At 24.0% G+C, this 24,861-nt stretch overlaps 2 protein-coding genes across 2 annotated transcripts; one reads left to right on the top strand and one right to left on the bottom strand.

Moving 5' to 3' along the window:
- Positions 1-5,830: 5,830 nt before the first annotated feature.
- On the bottom strand, positions 5,831-7,073 carry LOC134837238 (cuticle protein 21-like). The gene is made up of 2 exons (XM_063852606.1): positions 6,990-7,073; positions 5,831-6,502 (listed from the first exon to the last, which is right to left on the bottom strand). The coding sequence occupies exons 1-2, from the start codon at positions 7,071-7,073 to the stop codon at positions 5,831-5,833; spliced, it is 756 nt and encodes a 251-aa protein (XP_063708676.1).
- A 16,705-nt stretch (positions 7,074-23,778) lies between these two features.
- On the top strand, positions 23,779-24,563 carry LOC134837239 (histone H3.v1-like). The gene is made up of 2 exons (XM_063852608.1): positions 23,779-23,835; positions 23,898-24,563. The coding sequence occupies exons 1-2, from the start codon at positions 23,779-23,781 to the stop codon at positions 24,561-24,563; spliced, it is 723 nt and encodes a 240-aa protein (XP_063708678.1).
- The last annotated feature ends 298 nt before the right edge of the window (positions 24,564-24,861 follow it).

Here is a 24,861-nt window from a genome sequence, read left to right on the forward strand (position 1 = left end):
ATTTACAAAAATTAAAGAAAAAAAAACAAAATTTTAACATTTTTAAAATTATGTAAAAAAAAATATTAAAAAAAATATTCATTCATAATTTCGAAAATTTATTAAAATATTTTTGAATTAAGCAAAAAAAAAATTAAAATAATTTTTAGCAATTTTTAAATTTAATAAAAAGTAATTAATAATAATAAATAAATAATTAATTAATTAATAATCAAAAAAAAAATATTTTGAAAAAATTTTTTAAAAAAGGTGTTAGAAAAAAATTAAAAAAGGAAATATTGTTATAAAATAATTTTAAAAAAATAAAAATTTTAAATTATTTAATTTAAATTAAATTTGAGTAAAGTCAAGTTTATCTTGATTCGTAAGTTATTTTAAATAGAGAATTATAAAAATGTGGATTTTTTTAAAATTTAGGCAGACAAAAGAAAAAAAAATAAAATTCAAAAAATAATAAAATTTAATTTTCAATTTAATTTACTAAAAATAATAAAATTTAAATAATTAAAAAAAAATAAAAAATTTTTTTCATTGATATCTTGACGATTTTTTATGCAAAATCAAAAAAAAATACGAGCATGTTGAATTTAAAAAATAAAAAAAAAATATGAAGAAAGAAAATCATTTTTGTTCATATTTCACTGACTCTTGATCAAAAATTACCGTAAAACATCCGTGTTCACATGTCGTTCCATTTCCAATCATGATTTGTTTTGACAGTTTCCAATCGAACGACTGCCTCTCACTCCTCAGAAGTACAACAACAAATAATAATAATAATAATAAAAATTCATTTCAATTTGCCACAGAGATAAAAACGTCCCTTATCTGACATTTCTGCCAAAATCCATGCAATTTTACCATAAATTTCGTATTAATATACGAGCCGCATATATTCCGAGTCATATGATTTAATTTTACGGATGTTAGGGGCATTCGGTAGTCAATGCAAAATTTATTGTACGCCAGATAGTGCGGCGAAGGTCATGACGACTCCCTCTGCAAAACAAAAAGTGAATATTTTTTGTACCCTTTGCCCTTGTTTGTCTCAGTTTTGTTTTTTTTTTTTGCCAACAAATATTACTAAAAATAATAAAAAATGATTTTTTGGCAGATGCATCACATATGAGTTCACCTTGTTGTGCCGATTTTTTATATTTTTTTTACTCGGAACGTAAACAAATCGAAGTTTTTTATTATTTTAGTGCTGGATTCTATCATTAAATGCATCTGATGCCGATTTATAAACCTTCAGGGGCTAAACCCATATCAAAACGCAGTTTATATAATTTGACATGGATGATTACCAATTTTTTTACTCCCTTCTTCCGTCTTAGGATTCGTACATGATTAAGAAATGGCCGAAAAAATGAGATTTATTTTTGAAACAGGTAGCAACTAATTTTTTTTTTCTAAAAATCGTCGGCAAAAGCCGGCAAAAGTGTCACAAACAGTCCTGCATGCTCGCCAATTTTTTCATTCATGCAGAAATCCGATAATTGGATCTATATATTTTATTTAATATTTGTGCCTTTTTGCATTCAATGCGTATTGCAATGCATTTCAGCAAAATTACAATTGTCTCTTGCGCTCTGGAAGGTGCGGGAAATTTAAAATTTAATAATTTTTAAAAATAAATAAAAAAAAATTAGAAAGAAATTTGACAAAATAAAAAAAAAATAAAAAAATTATTTAAAAAAAATTTATTTGAAAAAATTCAAAACTTAGGTAATTATTAAAAAAAATCGAAATTAAAAAAATATAATTTTTAAATAATAATTTAATTTTATTAAATTTAATTTAAAAATTATTTTATTTATTTCGAAAAATATTTTATTTTAATTTTAATTAATTTTTTTTTTAAAACTTAAATTATTTACGAAAAAAAAATTCTAAATTAAAAAAAATATTATTTTAAATAATAATTTAATTTTAATAAATTATTTTATTTTATTTATTTTAAAAAAATATTTTATACGAATTTTACGAAAAAAAAATAAAAAATAAATTAAAGAATTTTTAATTTTTTCTCATTATTTTACATTTCCCGCACCTTCCTATTGCAAAATGCATCTAGCCAGTCGCTCGTTAATTGTTATCATATGTAGACGACGTGCTGTAATTTTAAAATTCATTCATGCTGCAATTGCAAGTCGCGTCGTCGTCGTCGTCCAAACAACAAACCACTGATGCCCAACCGTTTGCATTTCATTCATGAAATCATTTCATTTATTTGCAGTTTCATTGTTTTAATTTTATTTTTTTTGCTGTCGAGCAATTATTCGAGTAGGAACGGACAAAAATCTGTGGTTGGAGCAATTATTTTTCGCGTAGAGCTGAAACGCATTTTTTCGTATCCATGAGGAGTAAAATGTAAACTTTCAGTTGCAAATGTGGATGAAAAAGGTAAATATTCCCAATTTCATTATGGCAGAGAGTTTATTGACATTGAACAGATTTTTGGTGAGTTTTGTGCAAATTTTGTTTGAAAGCTGAAAAGGAAGAGGAAATTTCTGATAAAATTGTTCAATTATACGATTCAGCAAAAGATATTTATTCTCAAGTGGTTCAATTAAAATTAACATGAGTGCAGTAAGAAATGGAAATTTTCTGTTTACTTGGATGTAAAAGGGAAAAATCAACACATGATGCTCAAATTTACAGTTACAAGACTCAATATTGTAAATTTTGTCGGAATTGTAATGCAAAATATTTTATAGCTTTAAAATAAATTTAGTCGTGCTGCTAAAATTTTCTGCAATTTTGAGGAAATTTATAAATATTTTTGAACTTATTTATTTTATTTATTTTATTGAATAAAAAAAATAAAATTATTTTTTTTGGTTTAATTTTCTTTAAGAAAATCAGCTTCAAAAACTTATTTATTTTTTCAAATTAATTCAAAAATATTTAAAATAATTTTTTATAAATTTTGACAAATAATTTTAATTTTTCTTAAAAAAATTAAATTAAAATAATTATTGTTTTAAATTTAAAAAAATGCTTGTATTAGTAAATATATTGCAAGTTTTATTTATACGATTTTTAAAATTAAATAAAATTAAATTAAATTTTTTAAAATTTTAAATATAAATATTTTTTTCTTAAAAAACAAAAATTAAAAATTCAAGTTTTTATTTAAAAATATTATTTTTTATTTAAATTAAATAAATTTTTATTTTTAAATATTTCTTTTAACTTATTAATTAAATTAAATTAATTAATTATTAATTAAATTAATTTAATTTTTTAAAATTATTTTTAGCAGAAAATTTAAAAATTTTAATCATTTTTATTTAATTTTAAAAAATTAAAAAAAACAATAAATACAAAAAAAATAATAAAAAAAGTATTTTCAATTAAAAAACAAAATTAAAATCTCTTCGAATTAAATAAAAGAATTTTTTTATTTGAAAATTTTTTTTTAAATTTATTTTCATTTATTTTAATTTTTAAAATGTTTAAAGTTTTATTTAAAATTATCCAAAAAATGTCATGTGCCTCCCATTTTATAACTCATATCAAAAAAATCATGAATCCCAAAATTTTATAAATTTAATCAAACACGTGCTCCCGCGATTTTTTTTTATCTAAAAATAAATCCAATTGTTGTTACCATCAATACCATTTGTTCCGCCAAAAAAAATCTAATAATAATCACAAAAATAATGATGATGATACTCGCATCTGATACAAAAATTCCTCCAAAAAAACTCACTTATCTCCCGAATTTCCTTCCTTTCTAAACAACAACAAAAAAATTTGCAACAACATGTAACTCCAATATTTCGCGCGAAATAAAAACAAATATCTGATTCACCGAACGCTGCTCGAACGATGATGATGATGCCGATCTATGAATGCAAATTATATTATTATATTTATTTTATACGCGCTCACTTGCTTTTCATCCCGTCCCGACAACAACTCGTCTATTACCTATTATTATTACGCTAGATAACGAAAATATTTTTTTTTTCGATAAATTTGATCTAACACAAAAAGTACCTTTTTTACGATGAACCAATCTGACTTTTGTATGAAAAATCATAAAATCACGCAAAAAATGAATCTCAATAATAAAAATCCGATATCTTTTATGCCTTTTTCGCATCCAATCGTGGCTTGTAAATATCCGACGATGAAAAAAAAAAGGAATAAAAATTTCTTTCGTTTCCCTGGAAAACAAACAAGAAGAACAAAAGAAGGAAATAACACGGAAAAACATGTAATTTGAACAAATTGATGCATGTTTGTGTGTTGTGTATGAAATTCCGATACAGTAACATCCATAAAAATATATCAGATTATCAAATATAACGAGATTTGTGTCGGTCTTGTCTTGTCTATATTTCGATTCCTTTCATGTTTTCGCTGGAGTTTTAGCAATTTTCGCAACTTTAATGCCACTGCCGACGCCCAGTCGAAACAAAAAACACAAGATGGAAAGCACAAAGAGGAAGATTTGGCACATCTGCGAACATATTCGAGGAAGGAAGGAAACACGGAAAGATAGCATATGTTTGTCTTGGTTTATTTGTTATGTGATGATGATGATAATAATGCCCTTTACTTGCGAGTGAAGAACGGAGAAACGAGATTATAGTGCATTTTCTAATAATATTTTGTGTCTGATTCTTTGTGTTTGTTTGCTGCGAATGTGGTGCGAATTCTTGATTTTTCGTATTTTCTACATTTTTTGGTGGTTGAATGGACCTTTTTTTGCAATAAATATTCATTTCTTTTGAATTGTATTAGAAAGTGTGCATTAGAGGAACGTTCCTATGACTTGTAAATGTATTATTTAAAGGCTTTTTATGGGGTTTCGGCTGTCAGACGCTCGTTTTTCTTGCTTGGATGAACTTTAATGGACGGCTTTTGTGCGTTATTTAAGGATAGTTGAATCCTATTTGAATCTAAGGTTGGTGCAAATTTATTTTAAATTTTTTTCCGATTAAATTTTTCTTAAAAGAAAATTGGAAGCAAATTATTAAAAATTTAAAAAAAATTTAAATAAAAAAAAAAAATTTAATTTTAATTAAATAATTTGTAAAAATTAAAATTTAAATTATTAAATATTTAAAAAAAAAATAAATTTTAAAGAATAAATGTCGTCTTTAATTTTTTTTTATATTTTTAAATTAATTTCTTTAATTACCTAATTACTTTATTTAATTTTTTTATAAATAAATTTATTTTATTTTGTTCAATTTTTTTAAATTTTTTTAATGAATTTTTAAAGTAAATAAAATTATTTTTTAATTAATTAATTTTTAGTTTAAAAGTTATTAAATTAATTTAAAAATTTTTTATTTAATTTAGGTTTTTTTTTATTTATTTTATAAATTTTAATTAAATTCATAAATTAATGAATTTTTAATAATTTTTTTAAAGGAATTGAATTATTTTTTTTTCAGTTTGATTGAAAATTTTAAATATTTAAAAATATGTATCAATTTTGAAATTTTTGTGAAAAATTATATTTTACCAAGAAAAATTATTATTTTATGAATTATGTTTAAAAAAAATATTTAAAAAAATAAAATTGTATTTTTTGATTTTTTTTTAATTTTGTAATTTTTTTACCTTATAAATTTACCTTTTCCAATGAAGCAAGAAAGAAAAATTTAAAATAATAAAAACATTTTTTTTTTTTGATAAAATGAAAATTTTTTAATATATTTTTTTTTCATAGAAAGTAGAGTATTATAGGATAACATTTAGGTGCAACAAAATATACTTAAAATTGGCTAAAGAAAAATTTTTAACAGAAAACTAGAAATAAAAAAATGTGCTAATAGAAACAACAAATTATAGAAAATCTAACAACTTAGGCAACCACAACTTTGGCGGGAGCAATTGCTGGAGCAGCAGCAACTACAGTCTTCGCGGCAACAGCAACTGGAGCAACTGGCAAATCTTTTTGTACAACAGCGTTGAATCCGTTTACGGGATCAGCATAATAGTTAACGGTACGTCTTGATCCATCAGCTTCAATTAAGGAGTAAGATCCCTTAACAATATCTCCATCGCGAGTTTCTTCTTGTGTCTTTGAGTCTCCGGTCAAGCCATCTTGAACGTTGTAGGCGAATCGGTATTGAGGGTAAGTATCATCGAGTTCTGTGACACGAGCAGCAACAACGGGAGCAGGAGCAGCGACAACTGGAGCAGCTTTAACGATGGGAGCAGCAGCTGCGACAACGGGAGCAGCACGAGCAGCCAAAACGGGAGCAGGAGCAACTAAAGGAGCAGCACGAGCAGCGAGAAGAGGAGCATTTGAGACGAGAGGAGCGCCAGCGTAGATGGGACCAGATGCGGAGTATTGTGTGACATATTGAGCAGTCAAGGGAGCAGCTAAGGGAGCTTCAGCAACATAAGCACTTCGGAGTAAAGGAGCATTGGCGACATATTGAGCACTTCGAGCAACGACGGGAGCAGCTACAAGAGGCGCTGCAAAGTTCGCAGCATGAGCGCAAAGGCCAAGGGAGAAGATAACGGCAATCTGGAAGGAATTTTAAAGAATTAATTTTTACTCCAATGGACCACTTTTGATGAAAAAAACTCACTTTAAGTAAACTCATTGTAAGCTTTGATTGATGTTTTGTTGTCCTAATGGCAAAAACTAAACTGACATGCTTTTCCATTGTTTCAATTGCTTTTTATACTCAAAGCATGTCCCCACAAAACCGATACTCATCGCAGCTCGGAGAATGTCTACGATTAGCATTGAACTATTCATTTGTCCTACAGATCACGTATGGTTATCAAATTTGCGATGCAACTATTCGATGATACAATACATTAAAACTTATTACAAAATTAAAACTTTACACCAAAACTCAAAAATAGAAAAAAAAATCCAAGAAAACAACAACAAAAAATTACTTTGCATACACGACACGTGCGACAGTTTTTGGCAAGTAACAGTTTGTCGTGTATTGTTTCTGGGTTAACTTTTTTATTTATTTTAAATAAATTATTGGAATTACTTTTGCCAAGAAATACGTGAGTCTTGAACTAAACTTGAGTTTCGGACTCTTTCCAAAAAGATAATGTTCGGCCTTGAAATACATTTTTTGAATTTTATGAATGAAACGCGTGTAATTTGAAGTTACGATACGCCGATTACGGATTAAGAAATTTATTTTTGTAAACATTTTATTATATGGAAGAAAGTATTATGCAATAAAGGGCGTTCTTTTGTTTTATTTACGTGATTGACGGTTTCAAGTTCAATTGTTTCGCTCTTTTTTTCGAGATATTAAGAGCAGATTAGGCATTTTTGGAATGCGTTTAAGACAGTAACAAGTGGTTTTATGCCAGATTTGGAGGTAAAGTTTAAATAAGGTAAGGTTTTTGGTAAAATTTTACAAAAAATGATTCTTTTTGTATTTGGTTGGTCTTGAAAAAAATGTGAAAATTTTTGTTGAGATTACTATTAAATAAAAAATAAAATTATATTTGAAAAAAAATATGAATCATAAATTATAATTTTAATAAAAATTAAAAAAAAAACAGAAATTAAAAATTTATTTTTAAAATTAAATTAGAATTTTAAAATAAAATTTTTTAAATAAAAAATTAAAATTTTTAATAAAATAATTTCATTAAAATTAAATTTATTTTTAAAAATTATTAAATTTAATTTTTAATTACTATTAAATTAATTTTAATAATTTATTTTACTAAAAAATAAAAAAAAAATTAATAAAAAAATAAAAATAATTTTCGTTTAATTTTTTAATATTGTATTTAATTTACGTCGTCAAAATTCTCCTGAGTTTAACATTTTTCAATAAATTTTAGAAAATTCAAAAAATAGAAAATTAAGTTATGTTCTAACTAAATTGGCAGATAAAATCTATTGCCCAAGATTTATTTGAAATCTTGATTAAAATATGACAAATATTTTAAGAAAAAGTCCAATTTCTGATAAAAACAAAATTTTTATGAACTTCAGATAATTTTCTGAACAATAATTTACTCTCTAATTAAATAAAACAATAAAAAATTTATTTCGTTTCGGTCATAAATCATAAATTTAATCAAATTTTGTGCACTGATAGTTCTAATGATCTGAAAAGACTCTCTCTTTCTTCTTATTTCTTACTTTCTATTCGATTCTCTCACACGCGATACGCTTCCAAGGCAACATTTCAGACAAAAATATTTTCCATGTCAATGAACCACAGCTACCAAAACACGAAAAAGAACAAAAAAAAATCATAACTTTTAATCAATATAATAAAAATTTTCCGCTCATGCACAAAGAAAGGAAAAAGAGACACATAAATTTTTCTTTTGCGAGGGAAAAATGAAATAAACGTATATTTATCATCATATCGTGCATGTGCGAAAACTTTCTTCATTAACTATCTATCTTTTTCATTTTGACAGAAAAAGACATAAATATACTTGAGTCGCGAAAGTATTTCCTTTATCTTTTGTTGTGTGTTGCTTGCTCGAAGACGTGGAATCGACAATTCAGCACAAAAAAAAAGTTGCACGAAGGAGACATCAACTCCTTGTTTACTTGTACGACAAAACTTTATATTTTCCATCATTTTAATGCGATATGCATACACACACATTGCACTTATCTCTTACTTTGGTACCCAATATAATGCCAATATCTGGCTCTACATGTACGAAAAACATCAGAGACTAAGTTTCTCTATTAAACAAAATCTTGCTGAAAACTGTCGCTTCCTTGTTCATCTTCTTACTCAGACGCATTCCCGATAAGCACAGAGCTAAAAATAAAGCACGTCGGAAGCAGTGATGGATTTAAAGGTTTGGTCCCTAAAAAGATAATTAAAAAAAAGTTTTTAAAAATTTTTAAAAATAAATAAATTTAAAAGGTTTTAAAAATTTTAATTTAAAAAAAATAATTTTAAAATACCTAATTAAATATTTTTTTTTTAAATTAATTTAAAAAAAAATAAATAATTTTTTTTAAATAAATAATTTTTTAATTTTTTTTACAAAAATAATTTTTTAAATTTTTATTTTAATATAATTAATTTTAATTTAATATTTTTTAATTTTATTTAGAAAAAATTTCTCAAGTTTTATTTAAATTTCGATTTTTAACTTTTTATAAAAATATTTTTGTAGTAAATTAATTTTTTTAAATATATTTTTTTTAAATTTTTAAATATTTTTTTTTTAAATTTAAAAAAATATTTTTTAAAAATATTTTAATTTTTACAATTTTTTTAAATAAAATAATTTTTCAAATTTTAATTTCATAAAAACAATTAATTAATTTAATTTAAAAAAAAATTAAACAATTTATGGATTAATTTAATTTTTAATTAATTAAATTGATCAATTTAAATTATTTATTTTTTTTTATTTTTTTGTTTAATTAAATTTTTATATTTTTAGCTTTTTTTTAAATGAAATTTTTTTTTACTTAATTTTTAAAACTTAAATCTTCAGTTTTTGAGGTTGATAAAAAATCCGCATCTGCTCCTGAGTGAGGTTGCGTTGTTGTTATTGCTTCTCGTTGTTGCTGTTATGAGTATAAAATTTTATTTATGTTTATATGGAGCAAAACATGCATGCAAGAGCAGCACAAAAAAAATCGAGTTAAGGGAAAAACTTTTTCTTTTAATGTTTTATTATTACATACCCAGACGACAGAACGTTCTTTTAAAGAACGAAAAAAAAACTATTCAAGCGATCAGTGTATTTGATGAAAAATACTTAACTTTAAAAACTTTTCAACTAAAGAGGAATTTAAAAAAAATATTTTCTAACGAACGAGCAACTTTGGAATTATTACGGAAAATTGCATCAATTTCGGGCGTATTAGCCTTGTTAGTGCTCGCTTTTGTGTTTTTTTTTGCATGACTTTAAGCTTTAACATCGCGGGTGACAGTCCAAACATGCATTCCGTTGGTATGTCACGAATTTCTTCTAAAAAACATCATAATTACTGCCTTTTTTAAATAAAAAATAAAAATAAGTGGCCTACTTACCTCATAAGTACTTGAACTCCCTCTGTTAATTGTTGACGATGACATGACTCGTTGTTGTTGCTGCCTTTGTTATTCAGTTATGAAATGTGTGTCAATCAAAAAAAAAAAAAGTTTTAGTGATAAATTTTCTCGCGTTGTTTGGAAGTTTGTTGCTTCGTGAATGAATAACAAATAATAATAGCGACCATTATTATCAAATTTAAATTTATTTTCATCTCAACTCGTCAACTACTAACTAAGTTGTTCATCATCTTTCTCTTCTTCTTCGTCGTCATAGTCGTCTTCGGTTATTTATTATATTGTTATTATTAAATCATATATGAGAAAATAACTAGGTAAGGTTATGTCACTTTGGCTGAAATAACGAGACCAAAATGTGAATAGAAATTGTTTATTTATTATTATAAAAGAAAGGTCAACTTCGTGATGTTAGCAAAAAAAGTGAATAGTTAAAAGAAATTTTGAAATAATTTTTTTTTTTTGATCAAAGCGTGTTTGGTATTGAAAAATTAATATTTAAATTTTCATTGATTTGTCAAAAATTTTAATTTAAAAAAAATAAAATTTATTAATTGTTTTTAAAATAATAAAATAAAATATGAAATAATTAATTAATTTTTATCAATATAATTTTTAACTAATTCATTAATTTTTTTACTATTATTTTTAATTATATTTTTTATTTATTTAATTTAATATAGCATTTTATCTCAATTTTAAAAAATTAAAAAAAAATAAAATAAATAATTTTTAAAAAAATCTAAAATTTTTTACAAAAATATTTTGCAATATATTCCTCACTTTATGTATTATTTTTTTCTTTTATTGTATTTCTTCAATTTATTTTAATTTTTAGTACATCAAAATTAAAAGATTTTTTTATAATTAATTTCGTAATATTTAAATAATTAATTTTTAAATTAATTTTTTATTAAATATTTTACTTTTTATTAAATATTAAATTTATTAATAAATAATAATATTTTTAATAATTTCCCTTAATTTTTTCAAAAATAAAAATTTTTAAGAATTTTATTTAAAAAATTTAAATGTACTATAGCCAAAAAAGCGAGTTTTTTTCTACTTCTAAAAGAAAATCTAATTCTCAAAAAAAAGATGATCAAATTCTTTCTTATACTTTTCAATTTTCAACGATGTATCATGTGAATGTTGTAAAATAAATAATGGTAATAAGACATATGTGAAGCAAAGTACAATAAAGTTGCTTGTGAAGAAAATATACTTGTTCGTTTATGTTTGATTGAAGATATTTATTACTGTGCATCATCTCTTTCTCTGTGTTTGCATATGTACTTTAGTACCTTGGTATTAAAAAAAATAATGAAATATATTCGCTTCTCAAGTCTCGATATTTTATATAATAATTGGGTTTCAAGTGTCTTGAATGGTAATTATTTTTTTTTTGTAAGAATAGAATTTTTTAAAAGGTCAAAAGAGTTTATTATTTATATTTAAAAATAGAATAGAGATGAAATTTTCTCGAGTTCGTAAAAATTAATTTTTGTCATATGTAAAAATATTTTATTAAATATTTATTAAAAATATTTTTAAATAAATATTTTTTTTAATATTTTATAATTAATTAATTATTATTTATTTAATAATTATTTAATTTATTTAAATTAATTTTTTAAAATTTATAATTTAACAAAAAATAAAAGTAAATTTTTAAACTAATTTCATTTGATCTTTTAAGCTTTTAATGCTCCAAATCTGACAACTTCAAATAAATTTTTTTTAGGTTAAACCCGTTAAGAAGTTAAAAAAAGTTGCCATATTTGTCTCCAAAGTCCTTCAAAGCTACTTCACAAAAAACGCAAATTTATTAAATAAACATAAAAACGAAAGAGAACATGAATACCAATCAACTTGATCAATAACGACAGATTTGTGCTGTAAAAAAAGTCCAACATCTCACACAAATCAAGATTCAATGCACCCAACGCGACTGTAATACTTCATAAAATATAATAAACTTAACAATTATTAGACACACAATTTGATGGATTGCACCACACATTTCACAATCCATTTAAAGTACATTTATAAATATTCATTCACGACATGATACTCACACGATAGGAACTCTTGTTCGCACTCCGCTACAACAACAACTGGCATAGCAGGAACAGAGAAAAAAATTGTAATAAAATTCACGATGTCATGTTTATTGATTTTGATTAGATCTGATTGATCTCTATTATAATACTTGTGAGCTCTCTTGCCATCCAACTTGACTATGCAGTTTTTTTGTTGTTGTTGTTGTCTTTCAATTGTTTTCTCGTCTTTCGCGTTGTACATTTTGTAAGACTAACAACAATAAAACAACAGTTTTGTAGTAAACTCATTTAACCCATAAGTTGTTAGAATAACCTTTTCGTATGCTTAAGCTATAAAATATATATCAAACAATAAATAAACAAATAGTACATGATTAACGTTGTTTTCTTTCTCCTCTCTCTCTCTTTTGCGACTTTTTAACGAAAATTGTCTACAAGAAAAAAATTAGCGATGGAACTAAACACTTTATCGCATTTTGATATAAGACTTTTGAGACATTTTGTTTGAATTTTACATTTTCGTACTCCTCAAGATCAAAAAAATTTGAATTTACCCATCAAAATACAAATTTCACATTTTCATACTCCTCATGGTATTTAAAGTTTGTCTTATCTACTCAGTAAAAATAATTTTACATCAATTTTTAAACAAAAACTAACTTTTTCTTATTTTAATACTCCTCAATGATTTTTTTCTTCTCGTAAATTAAAATTTTCACACTTTGTTACTCCTCATAATTTTTTTCTCATCGAGAATAAAAATTTTCACATTTTGTTACTCCTCATATTTTTAAAGAAAATTAAAATTCTACATTGATATTCAATCCGCATGAATTTACTTTTAAAATGTTCTCATTTTGGTACTCCTCATGTAACATTTTTTTTACTTCTCATCGTTCAAAGGACTTTTTTCCAAACCTTTTAATTTTAAAAATCCATTTTATAAATTCAATACAAAAAATTCAAATGAATTTTCATATTTAAAACCAATTTTCACATATTAATGCTCCTCATTTCACAATTTTGTACTCCTCATCACTCAAAAAACCGAATTCTTTAATATATGAACTTCAAAATTAATTTTACGAAGTCAAAGCACGTGATTTGTTAAATTTTTCCTTTAAAATAAAAAATTTTCACATTTTTAAACTCCTCATTTGACATTTTTTTACTCCTCATGTTAAAAAAAATTATTTTTTTTATTTTTTGCTCCTACAGTCCTTTTTAAAATTTTATTTCTGATTTTTTATAGCAATGAATTTAAAAAGAAATTTTTTCGTACAGCAAAACAGAATATAACCGCATATTTTCTTCGAAATGCGGTAAGAAAAATCACATTAAAAATGTTTATAGTGCAGCAAGTTGTTATTGTTATTATTTATGATTATGTAATAATTTGATAATTTAGTGATGCAATGTTGAGCGGTATTTTTTTTTTTGCATGGCGTTTTAAAATTATCACAGTTTTTTTTTGTGTGTGAGTAAAAACAAATTGTTTGCTTTAAATTATAATAATTCCAATAATTTTTAATGTAAAACAAATACGTTACGTAACGCAAATTGGATAACTGTTGTGTTATTGGATTTTATTTCATTCATTATTATTATAAAAACCGTATAAACTGCATTTTTTTCGATAATGATGAATAATAATGAGAACTACTTAAATTTAACACACATTTTGCACAAACAAGCACGAACGTCAAGTGGGAGTAAATAAAAGAAGTTGACTCGTTAAATTATCATCACCCCGCACCTGAACTAAAAATAAATGCAAAAAGCATGAAAAAACCTGTGACCAATTTTACAATGGGAACAACGTCGTAAAAAAATAATTGATTTGTGTGTTAACGGCTTAAAAAAAGCTTGTTAGCAACTCGAGGTAATCTAATGCATTTTATGTTGTTCTTGACGTTGTAAGACGAGAATTTGACGAGATTAGAGTATTAACCTTTTAAATACTGATTTGCATAGTAATTATAAATGTTTCTGATATTGTCGTGGACTTTTTCTTTTTTTTCTTGGCGATAAGCGAGTTGAGTGCGACATTCATGAAAGGCAGGAATTTCTTAGACGAAAAAAAAATTAAAGTAAACAAAAGTCACGCAACCTCATTTCCCGTGCTAATCATTAGTTCAATATTGCCTGCGTTTTCTATTGTTTTATTTATTTGGGGCATTTTGATAATAATAGTGCTTGCGTGTTTTGGTCAGAAAATGTCCGATGATGGAAAAAGGATCAAAATAAATGCGCTTTCGTTTTTCTTTGATATGTGAAGAAATTGCGGCGAAAGTGCTTTAAGTGTTCTTCAGGGAAAATTCCCGTCTAATATGTTAGAAAGGTATCGTTTACCACTAATATATGGACCATAAAAAAGCCTTCGCATAAAATAATAAAGCTCAACCTACTAAGTGATTAAAGTAGGAGACGAACGCTTATTATTGTAATATTTATAAGAGAATGAAGAAAATTTTGGATGAAATAGCGTATTGAGTTATGAGCGGATTTTAATATAATTTAATTTATTAATTAATTTTCAATAACTAATTCAATAATTAATTAATAGCTTATTTCAGTTATTTTTTAATTGAATTTTATTTTTTTTTATTAAAAAATATTTTTTTTTAAATAATTAAATTTAAAGTTAATTAATTTATTAAATTTAATAACTAAAATTGTATTTTTTATTTACTTTATTTATTTATTTTATTTTATTTATTAAATTTTATAAATGATTAATTTTAAATAAATTTTTTAAAATAGATAAATTAATTAAACTTTATGAAAAAATAAATAAAATAAAATTTAATTAAAAATATAAATTAAAAAATAATTAATAAATTAAATTATATAAAAAACGCTCTTTCGCCAACATTTTTATTTATTCTTTTATTAATAATACAAAAAAATGAACCTTTTTAAATAAAAAAAAATATATTTATCAACCAATGAAAGTATAAAAATTAAAAAAAAAATGGAATTTTTTAGATTTGTTAAAAGAACAAGTTAATTCATAAATTAATAAAAATTTAAAAATAATATTTTTATTAAAAGTTTGATAAATTTAAATTTTTATATTTTTATTAAAAATTATTTTTAGAACAATTTAAATTAATTAATTTAAATTTAAATTATTTAATTATTTTAAATAATTTAAATTTTACAATTTTTTAATTTATTATTAACAATTTAAGAATTATTTTATGAAGAAAAATAAATAATTTAAAACAAAATTAAAAAAAAAACACATTCAAAAATAATTTTTTCTTTCTTTTCCAAATAAATTTATTTTTTTTATAATTAATTGTTAAATATGGCATTTGATGGAATTTAATATTATTTATTAATTATAAAAATTTAATTAAATAAATATTATTAATATTATATATTAATTTTTTGGTGTTAATAATATTAATAATAAAATATTTCGATGTTTTTTAAAAATTTAAAATGAAAAAAAAATTAAATTTAAAAAAAAAATAAATTTTCCTCTTTTTTAAATTTTTATAATTTTTAAATTATTTAATTCTGAATAAAAAAAATCTTAAAAACAGACAGACTCCATTAAAAATCACAAAACTTCTCACAAAACCTCCTTAAATTTCACGTGCTAAATCATTCCTCTCCAACCACTAAAAAAATATTTCTATGGCGTGACTTTACTATTTTCCCAACAAACATCCTCTGTAAGGCACTTGCATTAACGAGACTCGCACTCAATTATGCTTTCAAAAGACTGTATAAATATTATTGCTCTTTGGACGAGTATTTGATAGGCAAATACTTCATAGCTTGTTATAATTAGTAACGAAGTGCTAAAAATATTTTTATTTTTTTGTGACACTAAACTCAGCAATTAACAAAATGTGTGAAAATTGAATTGAAAGTGGGTTAAAAAATATCTGTTCGACTAACCTTTTGACTCGAAACCCTTTCTTTTTACCCTCATTCACATTTAGAACAGAGTTAATTGAATTACGTGTGTCTGGCAACGAAGAAAGTCAAAAGTCAATGCCAAAGAGAAACAAAGTTATGACCTAATAACGACATCGACGATGAACGAGCATGACAAAACAAAACAGCAATAAAACTAAAAGGATTAGAATTAAAATATCATTTTTCATTGAGAAAGACACAAAAAGTCTATTTTTTCGGTTTTTTATGTAAATATTTGTCTTTCATTGTTTTCACGATGATGATTGTATAATACTAAAATATTTTTGTAACGTAGGAAGGTTGTCTCCTCTGCGAAATTTTTGTGTGTGGCGGTGACGACATCAGATTAAAAACATGCTAAATGAATATAAAATGAGCCAAGACACGCAAAAATTCTCCGTTTATTGTTTTATTGCCCGATCATAATAATCATAATAGATGGTTTAGTGCGACAGCTCTTTTTTTTGGCTTCACGAAAAAAAATTAATGAAAAATATTGATTTTTTTCGCACTTTTTGTGGGGCAATGCTTCCAATAATTCACGGATATGTGTTTCTAAGTCATACGTTTAGACAAGTGAATGTAACACACATAATGATAGCAATCATTCAAAAAATTCTGTTGTTTAACTCGAAATGTTGTTTTGCAGTCAGAAGGGTTCGAGCAAAGTGTTTGGAACAAATGAAAGTGTTGTAAAAATTTGATTGATGAGGAGAATGCTGATGTAGCTGTAGTTTGTTAGAACGTCATGTCTGCCAGTCGGAGAGAGGAAACCGTCAGAATTGAACGTTATGAATGGTAAAATTGATGAGTTTTTGTTGTTGTTGCTTTTTTTCGGACATTTGAAAAATATTTGAACAACAAAAAATTATTTTTTTTCGAGATTTTTAATTTATGAACCTTTGAAAAAATTATCACTTAACTAGAAATCTTTAAAATTATGCAAAATATTTAGATAAGAAGAAACTGTTTTGCATTTTTTCACTCGTTTACCGGTAAAAATCAAAACAATTCTGATAAAACAGACACTTTGATCGTGTCTTTTTTTAAAAACAATTTTTTATCTAAATCACAGACAGAATTTGTTTTGAATATTTTTAGATATTTTTTTTTATTATTTAATAATTTATTTATAGAGCGAAGGTCAAAATTAACTTCCTTGATTTTTTTTTACTTTTTTCATTAAAAAAAAAAAAAAATAAATTATTTAAAATAATTAAATAAATATTTTAAAATTAAATAAAAAAAATAATTAATTAATTATTAAAATTTTAATTTAATTTAATTTTTTTATTTTAATTTTAATTTTATTTTAATTATTATTACTTCGAATAAAAATTAAAAATTAAATTTTTATTATTAAAAATTACATTTTTATTATTAAAAATTATTTAATAATTTTAATTTTTATTATTTTTTAAAAAATTTTATTACTTTAATTAAATTAACTAAAAATAAAATAATAAAATTTTTTAAAGGTTTTTGACCTGCGTTAACATTAAACCATCGTCACTTCGCGACTTCCTCTGTTAATTGTTTTTATTTATTTTTTCTTCGCCACTAAAACAAAAGCAAATTTAACATTAGTCAGCAAAAAAAAAATGCCGCGCCGGTTTCTTACTTAATTAGCACAGTGAAGGTAATTGAAAAATACTTACGAAAGGTAAATCGCTCTTGTTTGTACTCGCATTTAACGAACATTAATCAACAATTATGACCTTCATGTGAAAATCTTAATCAATGGGAACCAAAAATGAAAAAAATCGATTTTTGTTCTCATAACTTTTTAATTTGGGAAGAGCAACTTTTTTTTCTCACGTCAAGCAATGGAGAAAAATATTCTGTCACAGAAGAGGAAAAAAATAGCGAGAGAAAGGAGTTTTCTAATTTTCTTGTCAGTATGTCACTTTGAATTAAATTTCAATCATTTACTTGAACTTCGTCGTATTTTTTTGTAGAACACTGAAACTTGAGTTGTTTGTTACACAACAATCTATGCGTCACTTAATTTTTTTTTGCGTCAGAAATATTATTACTTCAGAGGCAGAAGTGAAAAAAAAAATAAAAAAAAACTAGAAGAAGAGTGAAAAGTATAAGGAAAATGTCAGAATAAATAAAAGAAAAGTTGATGCGATTTGTGTGCGAAGGCGTCAGTTATGAATGGATACGAAGATGAAAATGGAAAATTTTATGAATTAGCTTTATATTTCCACAAAAATAAATAAATCATAAAAATTAATTATAAAATAAAATTAATAAAAATGTCTGTAAAATATTTTAATAGTTGAAATTTATTTAATTAAATTATTTTTTTTATTTAATTAAAGTTCATTATTTCAAATAAAAAAAAAATTAATTAAATTAATATATTCAAAAATTATTAAAAATTAAATATTAAAAAATTCAGACTGTTTTAAACAAAAAAAAAAAATAATAATTAATTAAAAATATTAAAATACCTAATTAAATATTTTTATTTTAATTTATTGTTTTAATTGAAGAAAAAAAATAAATTTTAAGAAATTAACTCAGATAAAATATTTATTTAATAAAAAAATTTAAAAATAATAAAAAATATTTTATTTTTCAGCCTAAATATTAAAAAAACTATATAAATTTTTTTTAAATATTATTTTTTTTACATTTATTAAATTTTCATTTTTTTTTAATAAAATAAAGAACCAAAAAATTAAATATTACTTTTTTTGTAAACTTTTATATTTTTTTAAAAATATAATTAATTTTCTTAAATTTAGAAAATGAATTTTTTTTAACATTTTTTTTAATTCCTTAAAAATTTCAAAGTTAAAAAATCAAAAATAAAACTTTCAACTCTCAAGAACATTCAAATGCAAACAAAAAAGCGACAGACACAACGACATAAATTTCCTTTATTTCTCCTTGTTTATTATTGACGTTTGTCTCGTTTTTTTTGTTCTTCTTCTTCCATTTCTTTAACACTTGTCGACAAAGAAGAAACTGATATTTTCAGTCATAGAACAGCCTGACTACAAAACGCACGTTTCAGCAAAATGGAAAGGGTTTCTCTGTAAATTATGTCCTCTTCTTGTTTAACATCTTCGAGACAATAATAAGAGCAACGTTTTTTTCCTTCCTTTTTAAATGTATTTTTACCATATCTCAACATTTAAAAAGGAAGAAAAAGGCACGCATTCTATTCTGTATTCTATTACGAAAGTATTAAGAAAAAGTCAAATCGAATTGTTGTTGTACCCTTTCGAGTCTATTGTCTCGTATTAAATTTTATTTTTCTTTTTTTTTTCATTTAAACGAAAAGCAGGAAAATTCTTAGACAAAAGGAAGCTGTTTGTTTTTAAAGCAGCATGTCCTCGACCTAATGTTCTTTCGTTGTTAAACCATTTTCGTGGTTGTCGTTTACAAAAAAGAAATGAAGAAAACTCATCGAAGTGTTAAAAATATTTCTTGTTATGCTCTTTAGTTAAGAAGGAGGATGATGTTATTTGGTCGGAATTTCGTGTCTCGTGTCTTGGTGTCATTTCGTAATGGATTGATAAAATAAGTGGGTAAATGTTGCGGAAACGTCCCAGTTTTTTTTTATTTTTTTTTTCTTGATCTCAACTTTCGTTCGATTAGCAATTGTAATATTTCTAATTTATTAAAGGAATTTTTTCGAATTAACCTCGTAATCCGCAAAAAAACACGCAGATCACCTTTTGTCGTGCCATTTATTGCTTAAGAAACGTCAAAAGCGCATTTTTTGTAATTTTTTATAAATTTGTGGATAAACATGAAACTCTCTTTATTATAATTACAAAGTATCTAATGACGATACTTTTTTTAAAAAACTTTAATAGAATGGAAGAAAAAAAGTTTTACGTCGCATGATAAATTATACTTTTCTACTTTTTTTGTTGTTTAAGAAAAGAAAAACAATAACCTGATAAAGTAAAAATTATATGCCTCTCGGATTCTCAGCAAATTATGTTTCTTCGCCATGATGCACTGAGTTTAATAATACGTACAACTTCCCATTTAACGAAACTTTACGAAGTTGCTATATAACGAATACAAAGGTTTGTGTAAATTTAAACAGGGTTAGAAACAAAAAATGTGCATTAGGACGATATTCTTAATTGTGAATGTGGGTAAAATTTCAAAATGTCATCTGGGATAAATTTTTAAATGTGTTATGGGTCAAATTTTTAAAAAGTGCATTGGGTCAAAAATATTAAATTTGCATTTTACCAATCATAATAAATTGTCAACTGGGTCAAAATTGCTAAATTTGAATTAAATAAAATTTTTAAAATTTGCGTTGGGTCAATATCAATGATTCAAAATGACATCTGGAGAAAAAGTTCTAAATATGTTTTGGGTCAAATTATAAATCAATCATCAATCATAGTAAATTGTCAACTGGGCCAGAAATGCTGAATTTGAATTAAATAATTTTTTTTAAATGTGCATTGGGTCAAAAATCTTAAGTGTGCATTAGGTCCATCATATTAAAATGTTAAGTGGGGCAAAAATACTTTTGGTAAAAGTTCTTAAATGTACTTTGGGTCAAATTTTTAAATGCGCATTGGGTCAAACATCTTAAATGTGCATTGGGGCAAATATTTTAAAATGTCAACTGGGGTAAATTTCGAGCATATAATACTTTAAAAAGTTAAAATATGCACTGGGACGAAAGATCCAGTTGGTATTTAACGAATTTTGTGAAACAAATTCGATTCGTTATATGGAAAGTTTTACGAACCTTCTTGCGAAACAAAAAAAGTAAATAAATAAATAAAGAAAAAAAGTAGATACCTGGCCACTAAAATTTATTAATAAAAAAACGCAAAAAAAAAATAAGCAAACAAACATAAAATAATAGCGTGCATCTCTTCTTATAGCAGAAGACGTTTCTCGATATATATAGGATAAAGAGAAATGTACAGTGCATATCTGCTTTTAAAATCTCATGAATTTTTTATAATCAATGTAATAATAAGACAGTTGTTGCTGGATGGTTTCCGCGTGTTTTGCTATATTCTAAAGAAGGAGCTAGATTCTTGGATGGGAGAAGTTAGAAAATTAACCTATATTGTACGATAAAACGTGAAATGAGAAAAAAAAATTTTTTTTTTTTCATTTTAAAACGTTATGAGAAAAAATTACAAACTTGATAAATTATTCATTGGCGATGCTTTTGCAGCCGAATTTTTTTTTCTTTAAAGAGATTTCAATTTTTTTGTTGCCATGGCAGGGCAGTAATCAATTCAGGATTAAACACGTTCAAGCAATAGATTTTAATGATCGTAACTGCAGTGTAACATGAAATGGCTTAACATGGCAGCAAACGAAAAAAAAAATTATCCCAACAGGTAACGAGACCAGAAATTATGAACCTATTAAAACAAACATTTAAAACCCATGACCATTTAACTTTATTACCTTTACCACGAGAGCAGCAACACACATTTTTTTATTTTTCGCATAAACCTTATCTCTGAATTGATATCGTTTTGGTTCATGTTTAAGCTTTTTTGCTGCTGCTGCTGCCTTGCTTGAGCCAACATTTATTATTATTAGAACTTTATTAAATGTGCGTTAAGAGAAGAGAATCTCCGGTGAATTTTTGTGCTACACGAGAAATTGCTTTGCAGTCTCGTTGTAAATTTACAATCATAAAAATAACGAAAAACATGATTTCATGAGCAGAATGAAGGAACGACGGAGTATTGATGGGATAAGGAAATTTCTTCATGTATGACTTGTAATCATCTTTTTACTCTGTACTTAGGTACGTATTGATGATCGTCAGAGAATTTTGCCATTTTGTATGATAGTTATTAGATTTTAAACCAACATTATTTGTTGTTAAGATGAAATTTTGCTTCCTTATTGGAATTATTGGCAGTAGCGGATTTAAAATTTAAACGATATAAGATTTGAGAATATTTTTTTTAAAAACTCTTGGATTTGAGTTGATACAAAATTAATGATTTCTTTTATTTTTGAAAGCAATTAACTTGGATATTATTTGGAAACCGGTTAATTTGCAAAATAACCGACTCGGTTAGTTGAAAGACCAAAATTTCGGCATTTTCTGATTATTTTTTCAATTTTTTTTTCAAATTTTATCAAATTTTTGAATTGAACTTTACTTTAATCTGTTAAAGGCTCAGAATTTAAACAATAATATTGTTCAATACACATCACCTGATTTCATTGAAAAATAAAGTACATGAGATTTTTTGATGGTTTTGTTTTATTTAGGTCTAAATTAATCGAAAAAACCTAAATTCAAAGTTCTGGAACGAGATTTTGCGATTTAAGACAATTTTCAGTGGATTTGAGGGTTGAAAAGTACCTTTTAGGCATATTTTGCTTTTTATTCCAGATTTTGAAATTTTTTCGATTATTTTAATAAATAAAAATAGCTGATGAAATTAATTAAATTTAATATTGATAATAATTAAATTTATCATGATGCATTAAAATGCCAAATTATCTATTTTTTTAGTTCTGAACTCTAAATATCAAAAAAAAAATTTGAATACTTTTTAATTGAATAAGGCAAAAAAAAAGTATAAATATGTCTAAGTTTAACCATTTTGGTTGTGAAAATGTTTATTAAATAACCGAACCGGATATCCGGTTATTGAAAATTTACTAACCGATAACCGGATAGTAAAATTTGCCGGTTAATTGGGAGCCTTAAAAGCAATTAATAAAAAAATTATTCATTAATTAAATTAATTATTAAAAATATCAAAAAAAATAGAAGTTAATTTTTTTGTTCAAAAATTTAAAAAAAAATCAAATAGGTATAATTAACTTTTCTAATAATTTTATCAGTTGAAGTATACCAAATTTATTTATTTTTTAATAAATCTTAAATAAATTAAATTAAATAATTATTTTACTTTATGTAATATTGAAATTAAATTAAAATTAAATAAAAATTAAATTAAATTAAAATTAAATTAAATTAAATTAAAATTAATTTTAAATTAAATTAAAATTAATTTAAAATTAAAAAAAAATAAAATAAATAAAATTAAACAAAAATTAATTTAAAATTAATTTATAATTTAATTAAAATTAATTAAAAATTAAATTAAAATTAAATTAAAATTAAATTAAAATTAAATTAAAATTAAATTAAAATTAAATTAAAATTAAATTAAAATTAAAATTAAAATTAAAATTAAAATTAAAATTAAAATTAAATTAAAATTAAAATTAAATTAAAATTAAATTAAAATTAAATTAAAATTAAATTAAAATTAAATTAAAATTAAATTAAAATTAAATTAAAATTAAATTAAAATTAAATTAAAATTAAATAAAAATTAAATTAAATTTAAAATTAAATTATAATTAATTTAAATTAAAAATTTAATACAAAATTAATTAATTAACGAAATCGAAAAAAAAAATATTATTTTTTTTTAATAATATAATATTTTTTGAATATTCCTATTTTTTTATTTTAATATATTTTCGATGAATTTTACTCTACACGAGTGCATGATAATTTTTAGTCAATTTTTAAGCTTTTTAAAATGTGATTTTTAGGTAAACGCAAACTACTAAACGTGTGTTTGACTGAAATATGAAATCACGCGCAAAATATTTTTCAAGTTTTTGGAAGAATGCGATTATATCATCACGTGCGTATGTTTCTGATATTAAAACTTGCTGAATTTTTCAGTATAAAAGCTGCGCTATTAGAACAATTTTCATCAAAATCATTTCTTCTTTCACAAAGAAAACAATTAAGCCTTCAAAACAAAACAAAAATGAGTAAAGCTTTCATTGTCTTACTTTTTGTGGTTGCTTTGGCTGCCTTGCATCAAGTAAGTTCAAATGAATCTTTAACAAATTTTTGAATTAAATTTAACTTTTTTGACTTTTTCAGAGCACAGCTAATCCTTTAGCTAATCAACTTACTGAAGCTTTAAAGCCTGAAGAAAAACAAGAAGTTTCCAATGAAAAACAAATGAGAGACAAACGTGGATCTTGTTACGATAACGATGATGAGGATGATGATAGTTCAGAAGAAAAGGTTAAACATGATGATGACGACGACGAAGAAGAACGAAAACACGACGATGATGAGGAAGAAGAAGAAGTCACACTTGAACTCACTGCCAAATCTGAAGAAGAGGAAGATGATGATGAAGAAGAAGAAGAGGAAGCTCCTTGTCGCCATTGCGGAAAACATCACAAGAAATCAAGCTCAAAGAGTTCCTCAAAATCCTCCAAGTCTCAAAAATCTGAAAAGTTGACATGCAGTTGCCAAGAGAAGAAACAAAAATCTAAATCCAAACCAGTGCCTTGCTCATGCCAAGAGAAGAAATCGAAGAAATCTTCGGGAAAATCGAAAAAGAGTAGCAAAAAATATGTAAAGTGTGAATGTACTGAAGCAACAACAACAACAACCGAAGCTACAACAACAACAACGACTGAATGTGCCACGGAAGAAACAACTACTCCTTACCCATGGTCGAAGAAGGAACTCAAAAACGTACATATCCATGTTTATGATACTTATCCTCATGCTTTTAGAAGACATCATAAGTAGGCACTTTAACTCATCATTCCTTAAGATTAATTAGAATATTATGTACTATCCCAAAATTAATGAATAAATAAAAATAAATAGTCAAACGAAATACTTAAGTTTTTGAATTCTAATGATCAGTTCAAAGTATAGTTTATGCTTAAAATCATAATTTTTGAAATCCATACAAATTTTGTAACTTTAGATCAAATTGTCAAATCAGTTTGAGGTTTGTTGAAATCTTTTTATTTTCAACTTTAGAATGTTTTCGATCTTTTGAAATTTAAAAATTTTAAATAAAATCATGAAAAATCTGAAA

This window comes from Culicoides brevitarsis, chromosome 1 (assembly GCF_036172545.1).
Source record: "Culicoides brevitarsis isolate CSIRO-B50_1 chromosome 1, AGI_CSIRO_Cbre_v1, whole genome shotgun sequence".
In the NCBI taxonomy this organism is placed as follows: domain Eukaryota; kingdom Metazoa; phylum Arthropoda; class Insecta; order Diptera; family Ceratopogonidae; genus Culicoides; species Culicoides brevitarsis.